Raw genomic sequence first — 21,433 nt, forward strand, 5'->3', positions numbered from 1 at the left:
AACAGTCCGATTAAACAAATCCAATGATTACAGTACTTATTTTTGAACTTTGGAAAGGGCCAGGCTATTTGTTTCCCCCTGCCTCCAGTCTTTATGCTAAGCTAAACAAATCACCTCCTGGCCTCCAGACCCTGTCAGCCATTTTCTTACAGGGATTAGGGCTCCCGCTGACAGTCCCTCTTTCGCTATCAGATGTTTACCACTGTCCTATTTGGCTGTGGTGTTTGGCAGCTCGATGGATGATGTTACGTGTCAACGCTGCCTGGCATTGACAGTCAAACAGGTAACATATTGTGCCAAACACAGTTAGTGTCCATCTGTATTATGAGTCTCTGTTTCGCCACATCAATTAATTAATTAATGTATTTATTAACATAACCAAAATATGTCTGCCAAACATAGTCTGTCCTTTTGTAATCAGCAAGTTTCTCTGTGAAGCCTTTCACACAATGAACCCATGGCTGGAGTTTTTAAAATATTTTTATTGTCTTCTTGTAGAGATTGCAGTGGATATAAACAATAACCTCTTTCTTGTTATTTCTAACTGTCAGATTCAATTTGTTGCATTATTATTGTTGCCTTCCTCTGCAGCAACAAACTTGATCTCAGCGTTGGCAGTCCTGGAAGCCATGCTGCTATCTCTGACCTTGTGTTTGAACAGAAACGGGAAGGTTTTCCTGAAGGACTTTTGGAAGGTGGCTCCCATGAAACCGTAAACTATAGGGTTGACCGAAGAGTTGGCGTAGGACATACAGTTGGCCCACGTCTTGATCTTGTATGTCGCATAGTTGGGCTGGTAGTTGGGATAGAAAGACTGGTAGAGGACAAAGATCTGGATGGGACCCCAACAAATGGCGAAGAGGAGGATGATTACTACCACCATCTTGGAGACTTTTCTCCTAATACTGATAGTTCTCTCAGACAGGAGGTTGACCTGAGAAGGAGAAGATGAAAGGAGGTGTGTTCAGAAAGCAAAGGGAATTTTCACCTTGTACTATTTGCGTAAAGTTAACCAATTGACTGTGCAGTCTGTGTTTATTCGCCCCAAACAGCCAATGTACCAACATTAGCAATAAGCTAGCTAGTAAACCGACTTTGAATGCAGCATGGACATATTAAGGATTAAGTCATACAAAAGCCTAAAGCATGAATTTTATGATCAAGTTAAAACAACAGCAGGTGTGGTAAAAACACTACCGCTTTTATCCAAAGCAGCCGCTAGAATCAACACAAACTGAAAGTCACATATAGCCACTTTAAAGAAAAGTGCTTTAAAAGTAATTTTAAAAGACAGCTAACATCAAAGACAAGATAACAAATATTATAAAGTGACATGGAAGTGCCAACTTTTAGTTAGCTGACAATTAGGAGCAAGGGCTTGCAGTCAAGTCTTTAAGCTAAGTGATGCATACAATTAAGCACAAAACAAAGCAAAACAAACTTTGTCCATACCTGATAGTTGTTGTCTACTGGTTCCACAGTTGGCTGGCCCACCCGCTTCACCATCACAGTGTAGCAGAAGGAGATAGTGAGGACAGGCAGCAGGTAGGCAGCAATAAACTGGTAGAGAATGAAAGCCCTCTCATGTGTCTTTGAGGGGAATCTCTCCATGCAGTACTGCCTCGGGCCGTACCAGTAACCCTCCTCTATACGCTGGTACATTAAAATCGGGCTAGACAGGATAAAGGAACCTGGGAAGCACAAGGACTGTGTTAGTTGAAGTAGTTGAGATCATGCACACTATTTCCCTAACCTACTTTATATGCAATTGGTTCTAACTATGAATTATCTGTGTGGTAAATTCATTAAAAAATGAAGATTAAATGTACTTAAAGGAAATGGTGGGAGAGTAATTCTCATTAAACGAGCAGGACGTACCAATCCAAATGCAGATGCTGACCATCATGGCTACTCTCGGGGTGCGGTGGCGGAGAGATTTTAGAGGGTAGACTGTGACGTAGCAGCGGTCCCCGCTCATAGCTGTCAGAGTGATACAGGTGGCTTGGACTGTCACCTGGAAAATACAGTAAAACAAATAAATGAGTTACACATAAATAATTTGTTCTGCAAATGTGTAAATCCTCAGAGACATGCACTGTGATTCCAATCCTGTCCCCTAGAAATAGAACACTTTTATATAATTAACACACTGTTTCTTCCGAGTTGCAAAATGTTGGTACCAACCGTATCTGCACAATGACCACTTACAACATATTTTATTTGCTTTTCCAATAACCTATAGCAACTAAAGCATGATCAAGCAATGTGATGTTTGGGCATTTGGTTAAGTTTAGGTAAAGATTGTGGTCATAGCTTTTGTTGACTCGCCCTAGACTCAGGATGGGAATCCCAGGCTCCCTCTCCCTATGACTAGTATGAAAATGTGGCACTTCCTACGCTAAAAAAAGCATTGCCAGGCAACGCAATGTAGACAACAATTACGTTTCTCCTTAAAATCTATTTGGCAGAACAAAAAAGTAGTATATAGACATGATTCCCAAAATGCCCAATATGACATATCTTTAAGCTGGTTTAAGCAAAGCAATGTGTCAACAGAGACAGACATTACTCAGAAGATCCAACATCTTGCATTCAAAGTGAAACAAATCTCATGTAGCAAATTTTGTAAAGTAAAGTAAAGTTGTACGACCGATGTAAAATGTCAGTGATTATTTCCAGTGCTTCAAATAATGTGTTTTACAAGATTAAGAAGTGCTCCACAATTTGTGCACAAGCTATTTGAGGAAGGAGAGTCTATCAAAAATATGCTGCTACAAAATACACCTAATTTTACTCAGGTCTCAGTCATCATGTAGTACAGCACAAAGCATTCTCACTGGAGAGTCTCTATTGATGTTTACCATTTATACACATCAATACATTCATTTTTAGTAGAGAACACAAAAATTATATTCTCTTCACTTCAAATACATGGACCTCCGAAGGTCGTACTGTGTTATATGTAGGTATCCATATTGCTTTGAAATATGTGCAGCAGAGGTTGCAAATGAGAGGTCAGAAGTTCTCTCTATGTTCTTTTCCAAAGAGAATCTAATTCTGTCCCTTTTTTGTCTATGTATCTGCTTTTTTCTCTCTCCACCTCTTATCTGTGACTGTAAAGCCAGTGCCCATTACCCTCCAGAGGTTTGGAGCACCTCATCAGTGTTTCAAAGAATATGATGAGAGAGACAGAAAAGGGTCATGAGGAGGACATGGGCACCGTAATCCCTCAATTTTTAAGACGCCTGGGGTATTAAGAACACACTATGCTGTTATCTTCAATGCATAATGTCTATTCAGAGGAATGGGCTTTGACATTGCAAAGAGAATATATTTAGATCATCTTTATTTCTTCTCATTTCCTTTAGTGAGATGAGGAAAGAGATGAGAATCATCTTTTTCAAAACGTGGCTTTTCCTAAACACAATAGGATGTTTCTTTAAAGGCTTGGGTGAGAGGGCGTCAGTTTCCTGATAAGAAGAACCACCATTTCTGTTTTAAACATTTCACCTCTAAATGACAAGTAAACACATTTAACTTCATGAGGACATTTTCCTGTTGATTAGGTACATAATCAGTAAATAGCAATATTGCACATGGAGTTGTTGTGGAAAAGACTTGTTGCTCATAGTCCTACTGGTCACGGGTATTCACGTTTTGGTCATTGTATGTGTTGTATGTATTCAATGTTATATGTTGACTTTAAAGCAGTTCCTCTAAATACGACTTTATCTTTTTGGGAAATACTACTTTATCTTTTTGCTTATTTGCTTTCTTTTCTAATGTCTGATATGCTAAATATGCATAAAATAAGTGGGAAAAGCTAGCTTGGTTCTGTCCAAAGAATAATACATTTGCCTACCAGCACCTCCAAAGCTCACTAATCAACAAATACTATCTTGTTTGTTTAATCCATACAAAAAAAACTTCAATTTGGGGTTTTAAGGCAAATTACTATGTATGCTAGAACTAGCCAGGCTAATTGTTTCCCTTTGCTTCCACTCCTTAAGCTAACCTAAGCTAACTGCCTGCAGGCTGTAACTTAATATTTAAGACATGAGAGCAGTATCTATCTTCTCATCTTACTCGCTACAAGAAAGCCAATAAGCGTAATTCTCAAAATATACAACTATTGCTTTAATTTATTTTATTTTATTCTAATGAGATGAGGCCGCAGTTCCAACACTGGACATAACATTAATGTTGTACTGTTAAAGTCAATAAAGGTCAGTGCTAACAACCATCAACCAAAACAAAATCAACCATTTAGTCTTAGCCGGCATTGTTACAATGTGAGTCTTAGTTTTGGTACTGTGGAGGAAAACAACCTATGGACACAATATTTACAGTATATCTGATTTGAACACTATCCATATGCTGTCCTTTTAATAGATTAGAATGAATCAAAATCTTTTATTGAAAATTTAGTTTAACATATTAAGCTTTGAAGAAAACTGCTTTATTCAGGCCATGACTCTAAATATTCATGAAAAGAAATGTATCCATCTATACTGATATAAAATACTAAAGGAAAGGAACTGCAAGAAAATATGGTAGAGGTAGTTTTCAAGCCATGTGTGGAGAAATCATGATTGATTGATTGAGAAACTCTGCATGTGACATAGGAAGGAGAGCCAAATCTGAATGGCTTGTTAAATCCCATGTTTTCGGATCTAGGCAGCCCACAAAAAGCTGACTAGGATGTCTTATTTCAAAGTTTGTGTGAAAATGTGAGTTATTCATGATGTATCCCCTTTAAAGGAGTAGTTTGACATTTTGAGAAATTCACTTTCTTGTTGAAATTTAGATGAGAAGATTGATACCACTCACTCCATCTGTCCGTTAAATATGACTGTCCAAAGGTAAGAAAATCTGCTTATAGCAGCCCCTTTAAAGGGCACTAATTATCACATTATATTTCATTTGTGCAAGTGGAAAATTACTTTTGAAAGCAAACAGTTTGGTACCAGCTTTTCAAGTTGTTGCTGACACTTAAGTATTGATCAACAATCCTATCAAGCCCTTGGTTCCCTGCTGTACAATCAATTGTACTATATATAGGAACACTAGCTGGGTAATATGTCAGGTAATGTTGCTTTAAAAGAAACTGATGATGAATGTAAACACAGCAGGCATAGTTCATTTCACAGCTGTTACTCTTTGGTTGTTTTCATTGAATTGTGGACATTTTGAGACACTATTTAGGTTAATGGCCCATATTTCTTTGACAAATATGTGAGACTGTGGCAAGAGTCATTGTTTTACTAAAGACAAGCTCACATGGTAGCTACTAGGCTCCATGTTCAGATGAATAAACTAAATCATTGTCTGTATTTTCAATTAAAAATGCTTTTAGCTTTTCTGCCTGCCTACCTGTGTTCTTGGCCTGCCTCTCAGACTGACATGTTACTCTTTTATGCTCAAATTAGTCCTGAACATAGTCACTTTGCATTCAAATAAACATTTCTTGACAAGATCGTCTCCTCCCTTCTAGCTTCATAATAAATGAGGTACATTCTTAATCCAATCTCCAAACAAAAAATGTATTCAAATTACTGTATATTTTGGTCAAGCTCAGTTTTATTTTTTTAAGACTATTTTGGGCATTTTAGGCCTTTATTATAGCAAAAGATGTGAAAGGGGAGAGAGAGGGGGAATGACATGCAGCAAAGGGCCTCAGGTCAGAGTTGAACCTGCGGCCGCTGCGACAAGGACTGAGCCTTAGTACATAGGGCGCATGCTCTACCAGGTAAGCTACCCAGGGTCCCCAAGCTCAGTTTTCTAAAGTAAAAAATACTTTTTTTCTCCCAGGGACAGTGATGGCCTAGATTTTGCGTCACTTGACAGGTTGCTTATTAACTGCACAAAAGCTGTGGCAACCCCCCACAATATCCTCAGTGACAGACAGTACCTTGCCAAGATACTTGGGTCTGGGTGGCAATTAAGCATTTTTTTTAGTAGTCGACAGTTATTAGTGCATGGCTAAGTGTAATTACAGTGTAGCAGAGAAACATGGCTTTTTAATGTCTGAGCTTCATGCCCTCTCATTGCCACACATTGCATATTTAAGCATATTTAAATTGGCTATCCTCTTTGAATAAGCTGCCTAGAGGCAATAGTTGCAGCCCTAATCCATATTTTCATATTAACAAAGGATAAAAAAAATGAAAATAAATCATGCATAGTGATTGTTTTGGTTCAATCTCACCACTCATCAACCCAGTTTCCATACGGAGCAGGCAGTTGTTTCCAGCTAAAAAGCTCTAAAAAGCCACTCTACACTACCTGCTCAGCACCAAACCGCAGACAGACACAGTTAGCCACTAGCTGCTGAACATAGTGGAGCTTATATCAGCTAAAGAGCCAGATATTTCCCTTAAGAGTTGGTGGAAACCAAAAACAGAGCTTAAAGAAAGAGTGATGTTGGACTTAAGTGGCTTCTCCGAAGATGCACGTAAAGACGTTGATTGGTTGATTCAACTGCTCTCTGGAGGTTGGTTCGAAATGGATACAAAAACGGAACTAAACATAAACTACATACAAATATAAAAGAAACATCTGTGTAAACGTATTGTGCATGTTTGCCTATGTGCACTTTGGAGAAGCATAATTGCAGTTTTAGGATTACAAAAAATGTATTAATGTTCACATGCAATAACTTTTTTTTGTCCAACATACATTGCTTTCGGGTAATGTTGCATAAAGCTGTCATCCCATTAGTTGTGCATCGGTCATCGACAAACAAGGAGTAAAGGCTGCCTCAAGGCTCAACATCTTTGCTCTCTACATAGAGAGAAGATCGCTTTCATCATGTGCAGAGGGTTTAAAGCTTTAGTGCGTAACTTTTTGATATTAACGAACGTCCATTACAATCAAGCCGTTGCCAAATGAGTTTCTACAAAGCTAAGAAACTTGCAGAAACTCGAGTAAAGATAATAACCTCTTCTGAAGAGTCAATCATGTTTTTTTAATCCTCCATGTCCTCCTTGGCTACTAGCAACTGTGTGTAGGAGGGGTGGGGATGGTGCGCGATCACGGAAAGCTTGTATCGTGTGGATGCGCCAACAGTTTTGTCGTCATTACTAAGAATTCCTCATGGAGGCGACAGAAACTACACACTATAGCTTTAAAGCTCCCTTTAGGGTTGGTGCTGGTTAACTCCTGGGTCAGATGGTGGCATACACAGATATATGTTACTGCAACTTGTAGAAACATTTTGCTCTCAGTCAACAGCTGCTGTTGTTTGTGGGTTTTTTTTTTTTTGTTATTGCTTGAAGCATCCTTGAGACCTTTACTGTAATGTAAAAGGACAAGCTGTGACCTCCTTGACTGGATTAAAAAGATGGATTTTTCTATGACACACAGTTGAGTTATGAAATGAGTGCACATTTGGCTGCTCCTGATGAAGGGCAGCTTATTGTACCAAAGTCCTAAATGTCATCGCTGTGAGTAAATGTATTGAATTTTGATAATTACGGTTTGCTCAATTTAAGAGCAAATCTGAAAAAAAACTATTTTTTTCAGTTCCTTTCGTATTAAGCACAGCAAAATAACTCTTCATTGTGTAGAAGAGGACATTGGTGAGCCAGGAAAAAATATAATTATGAATTTGATAATGCTACCTTACCTGCTGTAGAAAGGCAACAAATTTGCACATGAAGTTACCAAAGATCCATCCAGGGAGAGGATAGAGGGTGGCAGTGAAGGGGACGCAGCACACCAAGAAGATAATGTCAGTGGCTGCCAGGTTTGCTGTACAAAGAGAAAATACAACATACGTCAGGTGTATACAGTCTACAGCACAGTGTTTTACAGATTATGTATTTTAGGATGTGTCGGGAAAATATCACCCAGATTCTTCCGAAATCCCACCACCATTGGTGGGTATACTTTTAATTATCTGACAAAAAAGGACACGCATTGTTATACTACATTTACAGTATGTGGCGGCTTAACGACACCACATCAAAGCTAAAACAATTACTTGATTAGTCAATAGTATATCGACAAAAAATATTATTCGCTAACACTTTCTATGAAGACCGCAATATGAGAGATAGTAAATTCTAATGAATTCATACTGTTTTATGACCACCCTCATAAGAACACAATGCTGTCTAAAGCACTATATTAACAATCAAAAAACATTATAGATTTGACTTAAAAGCAATGAAGTCCAAGTGCTCTTGACTAGATATAAACTAAGGTTGACTGATGGTCAACCTCTAGTTCAAAAAGTTAAATCTGTATCCAAACATATCGTAGATGTTGCTTATTTGAAAACATGCTGTCACATGGTGCCATCCAACCTGTGTTAAATAATATGATTAAACCACTAATCAATTCTGCATTACATCACAAATAGTCTCGTTTTGCCAGACCTTCCTCCACAGCGCAGCGGAGGAGAAAAATGTTAAGGGAAAAAAAAAATGTTCAAAAGTTGTTTTAGTCGTGCAACAGAAAACTCAGATTGGACAGATAGTCTAGCTAGCTGTCTCGGTTTACCCTGCAGAGATCTGAGGAGCAGTTAACCATAGTCCTCATAAATCGACCGGAGTTTGAAATTCCAACAGAAAGAAAGTGTAAGATAACGGACATCCCGCCAAAAAGAGTGAAATCGGGCGGAATTTCCTGCGGCAACAGAGCAATGCCACAAGTGGAAAGTTGTGTGTCATGGTGCTGTCTGTTTTCCCTCTCCCCTCTCCCTTTTTGCCTGTCATGTGCTGAGTGGGTGTGGCGCTCCTGGCTCTCTCCCTCCTCATCAAGACACCTGTGGCTTCCTGTTCACCTGATACTCATCCAGCAATCACCTCTCCTGTTATAAAACCCCAGCCTTCCAACCAGTCTCTGCCAGATTGTCCGTTCATCCAAGTGGTAACGCTCGCTACGGCCAGCCTCAGTGTTTTCTAGACTGCTTTTCTGTTGTATGCCTGTTGCAAGCCTTGACTTTTTGTGTTTTTGTGTCCAGAATCCCACTACAGCCCTGGAAGCCCAGTCTGCCTGTTTGAGCCTTGATCTTCTCCCAAACCTGCTTCTCACCTGTCTGCCCGCTCTCAGCCCCAGGGGATATCCAGCACCTGCATCACTAATTTTTTGTGTTCAATAAACTTCAATACCTGTTTTTTCCGTGTCTGCGCTTGACTCCAGACCGCCAAGCCTAACATTGTGAATATAGACTACATCATAAATAACATTTTTACTGAACTGAATCCTACCAGTTGACATAACAACAAGCAACATTCTCACAATCTAATCCAATCCTGTGCAATCCTATGCAGTATACAACCTTCCTGAAGATTATAATGTTCAGTTTTGATGATCTCCACTCCACCACAGGATTGTATCTGGTTATGTTTGGTGACTCTGAAAAGCTTTATGGTAAGGTAAATTGAATGCATGTTGATGTCAAGTACAAAGCACGTACTTCAGATTCAGCATGTGTTTACTTGATGATGTGCTGTAGGTGCTTTAAGAAAAAATGTAGATTAACTGACGACAGGTCAGTCAGTACACCCACACACGCACACACACACACAGACTCTTACAAAACATTCAAAGTCCTGGATTTAAATCCACATTGCCTACCCAATATCTTCATATGAATAAACAAATTAAAGTTTGGATAGGCGGGCTCGTCGGCGAGCGCCTGGTGGCCGGGTTTGCCACGGAGCCCGGCCGGGCACAGCCCGAAAAAGCTACGTGGCTCCCATCTCTCCAGCCCATGGGCCCACCACCTGTGGGAGGAACCGCTGGGGTCGGGTGCGTTGTCACACGGGTGGCAGTGAAGGTCAGGGGCCTCGACGGACCAGACCCGGGCAGCAGACGCTGGCTCTGGGGACGTGGAACGTCACCTCTCTGTGGGGGAAGGAGCCGGAACTGGTGCGGGAGCTGGAGCGCTACCGGTTAGATCTGGTGGGGCTTACCTCTACGCATAGTCTCGGTTCTGGAACCATACTCCTGGATAGGGGTTGGACTCTTTTCTTCTCCGGAGTTGCCCAGGGTGTGAGGCGCCGGGCGGGTGTGGGGATACTCACAAGCCCCCGGCTGAGCCCCACTATGTTGGAGTTTACCTCGGTGGACGAGAGGGTCGCCTCCCTACGCCTGCGGGTTGTGGGGTCGAAACTCTGGCTGTTGTTTGTGCATATGCACCAAACAGGAGTTCGGAGTATTTGGCCTTCTTGGAGACCTTGACTGGAGTCCTGCATGGGGCTCCAGTGGGGGACATTGTTCTGCTGGGGGACTTCAACGCGCACGTGGGCAATGATGGAGACACATGGAGAGGCGTGATTGGGAGGAACGGCCTCCCTGATCTAAACCAGAGTGGTTGTTTGTTGTTGGACTTCTGTGCTAGTCATGGATTGTCTATAACAAACACCATGTTCGAACATAGGGATGCTCATAAGTGTACTTGGTACCAGAGCACCCTAGGCCAAAGGTCAATGATCGATTTTATAATCGTTTCATCTGATCTGAGGCCGTGTGTTTTGGACACTCGGGTGAAGAGAGGGGCGGAGCTGTCAACTGATCACCATCTGGTGGTGAATTGGGTAAGGGGGTGGGGGAAGACTCTGGACAGACCTGGTAAGCCCAAACGGGTAGTGCGGGTAAATTGGGAACGTCTGGAGGAGATCCCTGTCCGACAGACTTTCAACTCACACCTCCGGCGGAGCTTTTCGTGCATCCCTGTGGAGGCTGGGTGCATTGAACCCGAGTGGACAATGTTCAAAGTTTCCCTTGCTGAAGCTGCGGCGAGGAGCTGTGGTCTTAGGGTCTTAGGTGCCTCAAGGGGCGGTAACCCACGAACACCGTGGTGGACAACGGTGGTCAGGGAAGCCGTCCGACTGAAGAAGGAGTCTTTCCGGGATATGTTATCCCAGAGGACTCCGGAGGCGGTTGCAGGGTACCGAAGGGCCCGAAGGGCTGCAGCCTTTGCCGTGAAAGAGGCAAAGCAGCAGGTGTGGGAGAAGTTTGGAGAAGAAATGGAGAAGGACTTTCGGTTGGCACCAAGGTGCTTCTGGAAAACTGTTCGCCACCTCAGGAGGGGGAAGCGGGGAACCATCCAAGCTGTTTACAGTAAGGATGGGACACTGTTGACCTCAAATGAGGAGGTAATAGGGCGGTGGAAGGAACACTTTGAGGAACTATGTTAGAGGCAGAGCTGGAGGATGATGGGGGATCATTGTCAATTTCCCAGGTGGAAGTCACTGATGTAGTCAAACAACTCCACAGTGGCAAAGACCCAGGGATTGATGAGATCCGTCCTGAAATGCTCAAGGCTCTGGGTGTGGAGGGGCTGTCCTGGTTGACACGCCTCTTCAACATTGCGTGAAAGTCTGGGACGGTGCCAAAGGAGTGACAGACCGGGGTGCACACACACAGAGGGTGTGTGCCAATTACAGGGGTATCATACTTCTCAGCCTCCCTGGTAAAGTCTACTCCAAGGTGCTGGAAAGGAGGGTTCGGCCGATAGTCGAACATCGGGTTGAGGAGGAACAATGCGGATTCCGTCCTGGTCGTGGAACAACGGACCAGATCTTTACTCTCGCAAGGATCCTGGAGGGAGCCTGGGAGTATGCCCAACTGGTCTACATGTGTTTTGTGGATCTGGAAAAGGCGTATGACCGGGTCCCCCGGGAGATACTGTGGGAGGTGCTGCGGGAGTATGGGGTGAGGGGGTCTCTACTCAGGGCCATCCAATCTCTGTACAACCAAAGCAAGAGCTGTGTCCGGGTTCTCGGCAGTAAGTCGGACTCGTTTCAGGTGAGGGTTGGCCTCCGCCAGGGCTGCGCTTTGTCACCAATCCTGTTTGTAACATTTATGGACAGGATATCAAGGCGTAGTCGGGGTGGAGAGGGGCTGCAGTTCGGTGGGCTGGGGATCTCATCGCTGCTCTTTGCAGATGATGTGGTCCTGATGGCATCATCGGCCTGTGACCTTCAGCACTCACTGGATCGGTTCGCAGCCGAGAGTGAAGCAGTTGGGATGAGGATCAGCACCTCTAAATCTGAGGCCATGGTTCTCAGCAGGAAACCGATGGAGTGCCTGCTCCGGGTAGGGAATGAGTCCTTACCCCAAGTGAAGGAGTTCAAGTACCTTGGGGTTTTGTTTGCGAGTGAGGGGACAATGGAGCTGGAGATTGGTCGGAGAATCGGCGCAGCGGGTGCGGTATTACATTCAATTTATCGCACTGTTGTGACGAAAAGAGAGCTGAGCCAGAAGGCAAAGCTCTCGATCTACCGGTCAGTTTTTGTTCCTACCCTCACCTATGGTCATGAAGGCTGGGTCATGACCGAAAAGAACGAGATCCAGGGTACCAGCGGCCGAAATTGGTTTCCTCAGGAGGGTGGCTGGCGTCTCCCTTAGAGATAGGGTGAGAAGCTCAGTCATCCGTGAGGAGTTCGGAGTAGAGCCGCTGCTCCTTCGCGTCAAAAGGAGCCAGTTGAGGTGGTTCGGGCATCAGGTAAGGATGCCCCCTGGGCGCCTCCCTAGGGAGGTGTTCCAGGCACGTCCAGCTGGGAGGAGGCCTCAGGGAAGACCCAGGACTAGGTGGAGGGATTATACTGTATCTCCAACCTGGCCTGGGAACGCCTCGGGATCCCCCAGTCAGAGCTGGTTAATGTGGCTCGGGAAAGGGAAGTTTGGGGTCCCCTGCTGGAGCTGCTCCCCCCGCGACCCGATACCAGATAAGCGGACGAAGATGGATGGATGAAGTTTGGATAGGACACCAAGCAGAGGTTGCAGGTATATAATTGCCAGTCTGATCTTGCTTTCCCTATGTAATCTGTCATTGTGACAAATACGCCACATACTGTTTCTTATTTATTTTACTAGCTGATCTAATCCTGTTATAGTAGCTGGACCATTATGTTGATATGTTTGAAAGATTGGGCAGATGGTGCAGGCGTTAATCTAATCTTTCTGAATATTACTAATCCAATGCTCTGGCCTTGAATTATTATCCAAGATCAAATTCATGTCACTTATATGGTGCAATATGCAAACACAGACACTAATGGTTTCTGCGGTAAATCACAGAATTGCAGAAAGAGACCATTTTATTTTATGTGTTTTATTATATTAATTCTTATCTCCTGTGGACCCCGGTAATCAATCAACTATGCTGTTCTTCCCAAGTGACAGATGACGTCAAAGCTCTATCAGACGTGCTGTAATTGACATCAACAACAAAAATCAATCGCCCAGGATTCAAGTCAGTGTGCACTGAAAACCAGAGGAGACATGAGGCAGAGGCATCTCTTGATACACCTGAGATTAATGAAGTTCCCCATACGACATCTATCCATCCACCTGTTTTTTATGCACATTTTCAATTTTTGTATGCAAAAGAATATGTGTGGAAATGCCGTAAATTTGAAAAAAAGTCAAAATATCACAACAAAAGTTGTTACGCTTGACTGAGGTAAATTGGTGTATCAACAATAGAAACAGACTTAGGGAATAAATGCAGTTTCCTTTGCCAGTTCTCTTGGTTAAAATTTGCGCTACATTTGCATATCTCCTTTTTTTGTCATGTAACATTATATGCAGAGCAGCCAAACACATTTTAAGCCCTGACTTTTAATACCTGTCTCTCCCTCTAATGGTAAAAGTGAAACTGTAATTAACATTGACATTTTTACACATAACTGTGTACTAAATGGGCAAATAGGGAGTGAGTGCAATTATATTCAGCTTTTCAGTTCTTTTGAACTCGCTGTTGACATGCAAAGAACTGTTTCTGGATATATGAAAGAGACAGAGACCTGTATTAAATATCTATAGGGTTTATTTGAAGTTGATGCACTGGGAATTCATAATAAAGTAAATATCCTAGCCCAGGGGTCTCAAACTCGCGGCCCGCGGGCCAATTGCGGCCCGTGTGACAATAGTTTGTGGCCCCCGCCTTAATATGAAAGTTTAATGTTAGTGCGGCCCGCGAGTTTGATATGTATGGTACTTTACAGTGTTGTGTGCGGAGCTGAACGAACCTACCAATCACGGTGGGGTATATGGCTCTCGGGGGCGGGACATCGGCCGGGCTTGATGCAAGCAGAAAAACATTCCTCAATGAGTGAAAGTTACAGCAGCGTTGCCATGGAGTGTTTTCTTCCGTGCCTGGCTGGCTGCCTCGTTTCTATTGCGCACACGCGGACATTCGTCGCACAGCGCTGCGTTCACAACACTTCACTTTTTTTAAGTTGCTGCCCAGCGGGACATTATACGTATATATATGTATATAAATGTATATAAACAGGGGTTAAATTGGGCCGGGGCTCTCTCAGAACACGGCAACAACCCTCCCAGAACTGCAGACAATTCACCACCGCGGGTCAACTACATAAGGCCATAGTGTCTACCTTGGTAGGATTAACAGATAAAATGGCTTCTCCTAAAGCTAAAAACCCCGTTCGCAGCGGTGGAAGCCCGGTGCTCGGAAGCTTCACCGGCCGCTACGAGTTCATGTCGCTGACCAAGCCGTGGAACCGGTCCTCGCTGTTGCATCTCCGCCAGCGGTAGGGCTCCGAACCGGCCACGGCTCGCCTCCGAGCATCGGAGAGCCCCACTCGGTGTCGTGTGTGTGTGTGTGTGTGTGTGTGTGTGTGTGTGTGTGTGTAAGTAAAGAGAGAGAATGGGAGAAGAAGTTTGTGTGAGGTGGACCTGGTCACCACAGACCCAAATCTTCTCAGCTCTTGCTACTGTCATATGCTGCATTGTCTCTTCGTGTGGCACATTATGTTTGGCACATTGTATGGGTCACTTCTTATATCATAACAAGGTAATACAATGTGTAATCAAGTGATGACTGATTAACAGTAATGCAAATGTCCTAATAGCCTACCTGTTGATACTACAACAATGCAGAGTATAGGCTCTTAACCTTGCAGTTTTGCACATATCATGTAAGACTAAATTTCTCCATTTCTTTGCACAAAACTCTCCAGAAAGTGCCATTTCATGGTTTATTTTTCAATTTTTTTTCCCGGTTATACCCCCGGACCCCCTAGAAAGAGCCCCCCCACATAACAAATCACAATTTATATATATATATATATATATATATATATATATATATATATATATATACACACACACGTCAATGGCACTTAGAGAGTTAATATGAAGTCTCTCTCTCTGACAAAATAAATCAAAGTGATGCGTACGCGGCGGGATAAAAGAATATAAATAATAAAAAAATAAAGAGATTTAAGAAGATTGGAATTTTTTTAACAAAGCTTTTCTTGTGGAAAACCTGATGCGGCCCAGCCTCACCCAGACTCTGCCTCCAGCGTCCCCCAGGTAAATTGAGTTTGAGACCCCTGTCCTAGCCCATTGATCTCCACTGTTTTGCTCTTACTCACCTATGTAGAAGTTGGTTGCTGTCCTCATCTGCCTGTGTTTGGAAATTACATAAATAACCAGAGAGTTTCCCACCAGTCCGACCAGCATGATGAGGGAGAAGAAGAGGGGGACCAGCCATGCGTCCGTAAGGAAGGGGTGCTGATTGTCTTCCTCCTCCTCCTCCACAACCCCATGTCTTCCCAGAGAGACGTTTGCCAGAGACACATTTGCCTCGGAGCCGTTGATCCAGACCTGCTCGGTAGAGTTCCAGAGCCCCGCGGAGGAGTACATTGTGACAGGACGGGAAGGATAATTGCGAGGGAGTTGAGAGAAAAAAACGTGGACGTGAGCGGGTCGAGATGAAATGGCAATTAGGAGAGACAGTGAGCAGTATGTGTTCAGCCACTGTGTCCTGGTGCCCTCAGGCTCAAGAAAGGAGAGAAAAATGGATAGTCGAAAAGGGAGAGGAAATAGGGGTGAAAAGGAAAAAAATCAGGCAAGGGAGATGCATTAGAAAAGAAGAGGAAAGTGCAAGGAAGGAAGGGCTAACGAGGAACAATAGGAAGAAAAGAAATGGAGGAGGGAAAGAAAGCAGTTAGGTATCAAAGGGAAAAGTTTGCACTGTGAATGAAAAGGTGAAGGTATGGAGGACACAGAGTGAAAAGAAGGACAGACAGGATGGGACGACAAACCCTCAAGTTGCGGATAAGTGTTCTTAATATTGCAGTCCAACGTAGGAACATAATATGTAAGGACACAGAAGAATAGAATGCAAACAAGAGAGGAGAAAATTCTTCTTTTCTTCAGATCAGGTTCGATGAAAACTGCCTTTCTGTTGCCACCACATCACCCCTGACAGGTTTAAAGCATGCCGAGATAAGCAGGGCTCCAAGCAGCACTGGGGATTTGTTCACGAGGTGCAGAGTGTATCCTGAGAGACAGACAGATGTCCTCTATGAGCTTGGTAGTCAAATACCCAAAGGAAAAACAATCCACTGTACTCGCAGCTTCCTTTTTACCTCTCTTTGTTCCACCGCTCTTCTTCTCCGTAGTGTGGTTCAAGCATGTTTTCACTCCGTGTCTTAACCTTCGATTCAAGAGTCACTTGATTCAAAGACAAAAGACACAGGCTTGTGTGTTTGTTGATATTTGCTCTCTAACCCTGACGAAAGTATTCTCCAGGCACAGCTGAGTTGACTTTAATTCAGCCTTTACTTTAAATGAGCAGAGAGCTGAGTGAAGGAGATGCTGACGGCAGTACGAGCAAGAGCAAGGACACACAGATGCAGTGGGGATAGGAGGTGCACACACACACACACACACACACACACTTTCAGTGAGTCTGAATGCAAGTGGGCTACAGCATGATTCTGGAATAAATAGCTGATGTCAGGGTCTCCTAGCAACGTTATCCCTCAATCCATCTTTTTGTAACAATTTGCCAAAAGAAACACACTCTCCCTCTTTCTCTTATTATTCTGTTCCACAGGAAATTATAATAACGTAACTCCCTCAGCAAACATAGATAACATAACCCGACACAGAAAGAGTGTAGACAGGAAAAAGCATCTGTATCATTGTCAGTTACGTCCTAGGTTAACCCCTGTAAGCTTATATATACATTTATTGAAATAAAAGTTGTACTAAATGTACCCATAAATACCAGTATGTGCATTAAGACATCGCCCAAAGGTCGTTATTTATGATGTATTAAAAATATAGAGGATTTGATTTCTGACAGAACGATTAGTAATACTTTTGTCCGTGTGTTGGATCTGAAAAAGACAAGCCAAAATGCCAAGTATAGCTTGATAGAATAAAAACAAACAAGCAGTGTATATTTTTTCTTATCTTTCACTGAAGATATTTGCTATTTGCTAGCAACAGCAAAGAGTTTAGGGACGTGCATGTTCTTCTGGCCTTACAATATGTTGGCCAACAAATAAGCTTATTATCTTCACTGGGGCTTAAAACAACATATTTCATAAAAAACAAAATTAAGTGTCAAATTAATCAAACAAGTACAAAAAGCCCCTGAAAAAAAGTATTTTCTGCTGATATGTTAAACTTTACTGCAAGCACTATGATTGACAAGCAGTGATAACTCTACCCAAGCAAAAATAGCAACAAATTAGTCTTCCAAAGAAAATCCACGTCCAATGCAAATGATCTATTTGCATTTGTACATTATGCACATGCTACTAGGTCAGCATGTACTACCAGATGCTTCAAGCCAAGGCAACAGATGATACGAGCTTGCCATTATTAAAATATTCTAGAGAGAAAGAGAAGCACTCAAGCCAGGTCGCCAGATGCAAAGCCGAATGGAAAAGGTAGCAGTCAAGTCAACTCATATCTGGGAGAACTGACAAACTCCACCAAATGAATTATTAAGGTGCCTTGCAGCAGGTACCTGCACAACTGGTGATGGACAGAGACAGCCTCCATTCTCTCAGCCTCTTGGTAGGAGCAGCAGGTACCTGCACAACTGGTGATGGACAGAGACAGCCTCCATTCTCTCAGCCTCTTGGTAGGAGCCAGCCTTAGAGGCTAAGCAGTCAGTCCTTCCAGAAAAACGCGATTATGCGATCGCATAATTCAATGCAGAATCAGCCAAAGTACGCATATTCATGCGGGGGCCGCATTTTTTCAAATATGCCGCACTTTCGCCGCATAAATTGCCGTTTTCGGAAATATGCGGTGCTTGCATGATTTTATAATCCCCGCATTTTTGTTGCAAAAAAGTCAAAAAATGTTGCGTTTACTTCACACAAGAGCAGCCATTTTCCCCTGTTGCCATGGGAACGTTATGAAGTGACGTAATTACGCGACGTGAACATCATTGAAAAGCCAAGGGGGTAAGCTTCGCTTCAGAACGCGAACCTCCGATGGCGCCATTTTGTTGCTACGAAGCGATCACCTCTTGTTAGCATTACACTGACCGCCATTTTTTTTTTACGTCACTTGACTGCGAATAACTTTACATCTGAAGCATTTAAAGACTCTATTTGCCAATTGTTTATTTCTAAAGAAACACGACAATGTATAAAAGGCTCCATTACCTTGTATCTCACGTTATGGCTCCGTAGCAGACGCTTTTATAAAAATAAGTTAACGATTGTGTCATAACCACGCGACTTACTGTCGCACAGTAGAGGAATTACCGTATAGTACAGGAGAAGCTCGCAGGCAGTTTCGACTTACATTAGCTGTTTAGGTTTAATTACTAATGTTAACTAGCATGTTAGTTAGCAATAATTAGCCTGTGCTTATGTTATCTTCTTACATATACCTACACTCTCCGTCTCTGTAAGATTGGAAATGATTGAGATTTCTCTCGGCACAGCTACCAGAAGACTTACAACTTTCAGACACGTTGCTCACGTTGTCTCTGTCAGTTGGAGGCTGCGCAGTAAAGCTGGCCATCACCGGAAAAGTGCTTCTAATAGCCTTCACTGGTCTCCGTCCAGAGCAACGGGGTCTATTGGTCCATTATATATGTGTCAATGCGAAAAGCAGGTGTTGGAGGTTGAATTTGACCATTGACATATATAAAAGAATTTGACATGTACTTTGAGTCTCTTAAGTTGGTATCCAATAAGAAAGCTATCTTAATATCTGATGTCTACTCAAATTTCTTTGTTTAAGTGCTCCTGCTGTCTATATTATTAACGATTTTTGAAAGTCTGTCTCTTTTATATCTTTTATTTACCTTAGTTTAGACCATTACTTTTATTTCTTTTTTAATATTATATTATTTGTATATATTTTTGTATCTTATTTGTTTATTTATTGCAGACTGAATATCTGTAAACTATTTTTGGAAATTAAGTTTAAAAAAAGCAGGGTGTTGGGGGAATCACTTTTTCTTCTCTTTTTCATCAAACCGCAGTTTTTGCAAGTTGCATAAAATTGCATAAATATCCCACATATTCCATCGCATTTTTTAAGAAAACGTGCCGCATAATCAAGGATTTTTGCCCGCAACAATCACAACAAAACTCTGCGTTTTTCTGGAAGGACCGAGCAGTCTTGACTGACAGCAACTTCAGGTCCTGAAACTCCAGAGGCTTTAATGTGGCCTTTTGCAGTGTTGAGAACCAATAACAAATGTCAGGATGGGATGACAGGCTTATGACAGCTTTCTGCATCTCCTAGCAGAAACCAGCCTGCAGTCCCCTGGTCAACTGGTCGTACAGGTTTAACCTTTATTCTCCTAGCCTAGAGTCTACCTAGAGTCTAAGGTTACTTTCACAGGACCATCTCTGCGTCTATCTCCATGTCTACATCAGAGGGTGCACAGAGGCAAGCAACTGAACACCAACTACCACTTCTCTGCTGGGCATCCTGCTAGCCAGTGTGCAGGTGTCAGACAGTGAGGTGAGATGGCATCCGTGCCTGCGTCGGTTTTCAGTAGGGTGTCGATACGGGAGAGCTTATGGCCATTATTGATGGACCATCATGTCCATTCTGAAAGGAGGGTGGCACCAAATTTCTGCAACAGTTGGGCGTGTAACTTCCACCTTTCTGGGATAGGACTCTACAGTAGACTACCTTGCCAGATGTAGCATATTGCACACTGTCCATCCTAACCAGCACATTTTGTCCTTGAAGATGAGGAAGGAAGCAGTAGAGGACTAGATGTAGCTTGCATTATGAACAGCTCCTAGGGGTAGATATGTATCCAAATTCTGGATCGGCTGATTCTTGTAGAGTATAATAAAACACATTTGGTACAGGTGTTTGCGCAGGTGTTTACAGTGTGTGCTGTAACTGTACGTATATTAACAGTACCGAAGCTTCAGCGCTGTTAAGGTTAGGTTGAGCATCTTCTGTTTCGTTCTGGAAATCCATAAGTAGGTCCAGAAAGCTCTCAGAAGACATGGGCTGTTAATGTTCTGCAAACAAGACAGATGAGCCTGGCAGTAGTCTTCTGGCAAGATCCAGTCACCTAAGTAATTCAAAATCCTAATTCCTCCAGTCAAGGGCTAGTCAACATTTGCATATGGTCATTAATAACGCTTTCTAGAGATGTGCCTATGATACAGGTCTACTGAACATGTGTCCAGTACATTTGACCCATTCATGTAAAACTGCTAAAGGTTCAAGACTCCAGTCTGCAAATGCATGTGCAATACTCCAATACTGTGTAGAGGAATTACCTCACATAAGTACAAAATATATGAAAGTCCCAGCATCAGTTGTCTTTTCTTTCTGTCCTATTTAGACAAGCTTCAAAGTCTGTTAAACCTTTGACCCTCAATATTAAATGAAATTGCAAAAGAAAATGAAAGAAACCGCTGTTTACCAAAGCTGGTTTTCAACCCATCAAGAGTAGGCTCACCTGGTCTAATGACACACATTTAATCTTTCGGATTTTTAGAAACTGGCACTTTTTGTCTGAAAGGAGCGTAAATAATCTGAAAGAAAACAAACTGTTACAGCAGAACTGAAGCAGTTTGAGCATTATGCATGAATCGTGTGTCCTCTGTGACTGAATATATCTAGATTTACACCCCCTATGGTGGTGTTTGTTGCTTTGTCTTTTGGAAAGTCAGTTTTTACATTTTTACATTAAGAGCTCTGCACACCTGCAAAATGGTTCTTGTTCACTTTGGAAAAAAGATTTAATTCAGTGCTTAATTTGTCATGGCACTGTTAAAACAAATATATATATTTTTTTATTTTTCTCTGAACAGCAAAGGTTTTCATAGGAAAACAAAAGCAATCATGTTCAAGTGGCAGTTATCTACTTTAAGGACAATAAGACCAGACAATCACAGGTGAAGTGGAGCCTCTCGTAAGATCAGGTGGGTGTTTGTATACTATACTACTGTATATGTTTGTTGTTCAACAACTGTTCAACAGTAATTAATTACACTGTGACAGAACAGAACAGAACAATACATATTTTCTAGCATTTCCTCTGGATTAAATGTAATAATGTAGCTTTAAATCACTGTTGCATGACTGAATTGTATTCAGTTAAGATACAACTGTCTTTTTACACTGATTTGACCAAGTCTCAATGTTTCCTTAGGGTCATAACTTGCAAACATGTCTGTGTGAGCAGTTAATGTGCTCTCGGGGTTGA

The 21,433-nt window shown here is 42.4% G+C and overlaps 1 protein-coding gene across 1 annotated transcript; it reads right to left on the reverse strand.

The window, feature by feature from the left end:
* Positions 1–517: 517 nt before the first annotated feature.
* kiss1ra (KISS1 receptor a) lies at positions 518–15,630 on the reverse strand. The gene is made up of 5 exons (XM_028592818.1): positions 15,360–15,630; positions 7,628–7,752; positions 1,879–2,014; positions 1,453–1,691; positions 518–934 (listed from the first exon to the last, which is right to left on the reverse strand). Exons 1-5 carry the CDS (start codon positions 15,628–15,630, stop codon positions 554–556), a joined length of 1,152 nt encoding a protein of 383 aa, XP_028448619.1. The 3' UTR covers positions 518–553.
* Positions 15,631–21,433: the final 5,803 nt, after the last annotated feature.

The sequence above is a fragment of the Perca flavescens genome, chromosome 12 (genome assembly GCF_004354835.1).
Source record: "Perca flavescens isolate YP-PL-M2 chromosome 12, PFLA_1.0, whole genome shotgun sequence".
In the NCBI taxonomy this organism is placed as follows: Eukaryota; Metazoa; Chordata; class Actinopteri; order Perciformes; family Percidae; genus Perca; species Perca flavescens.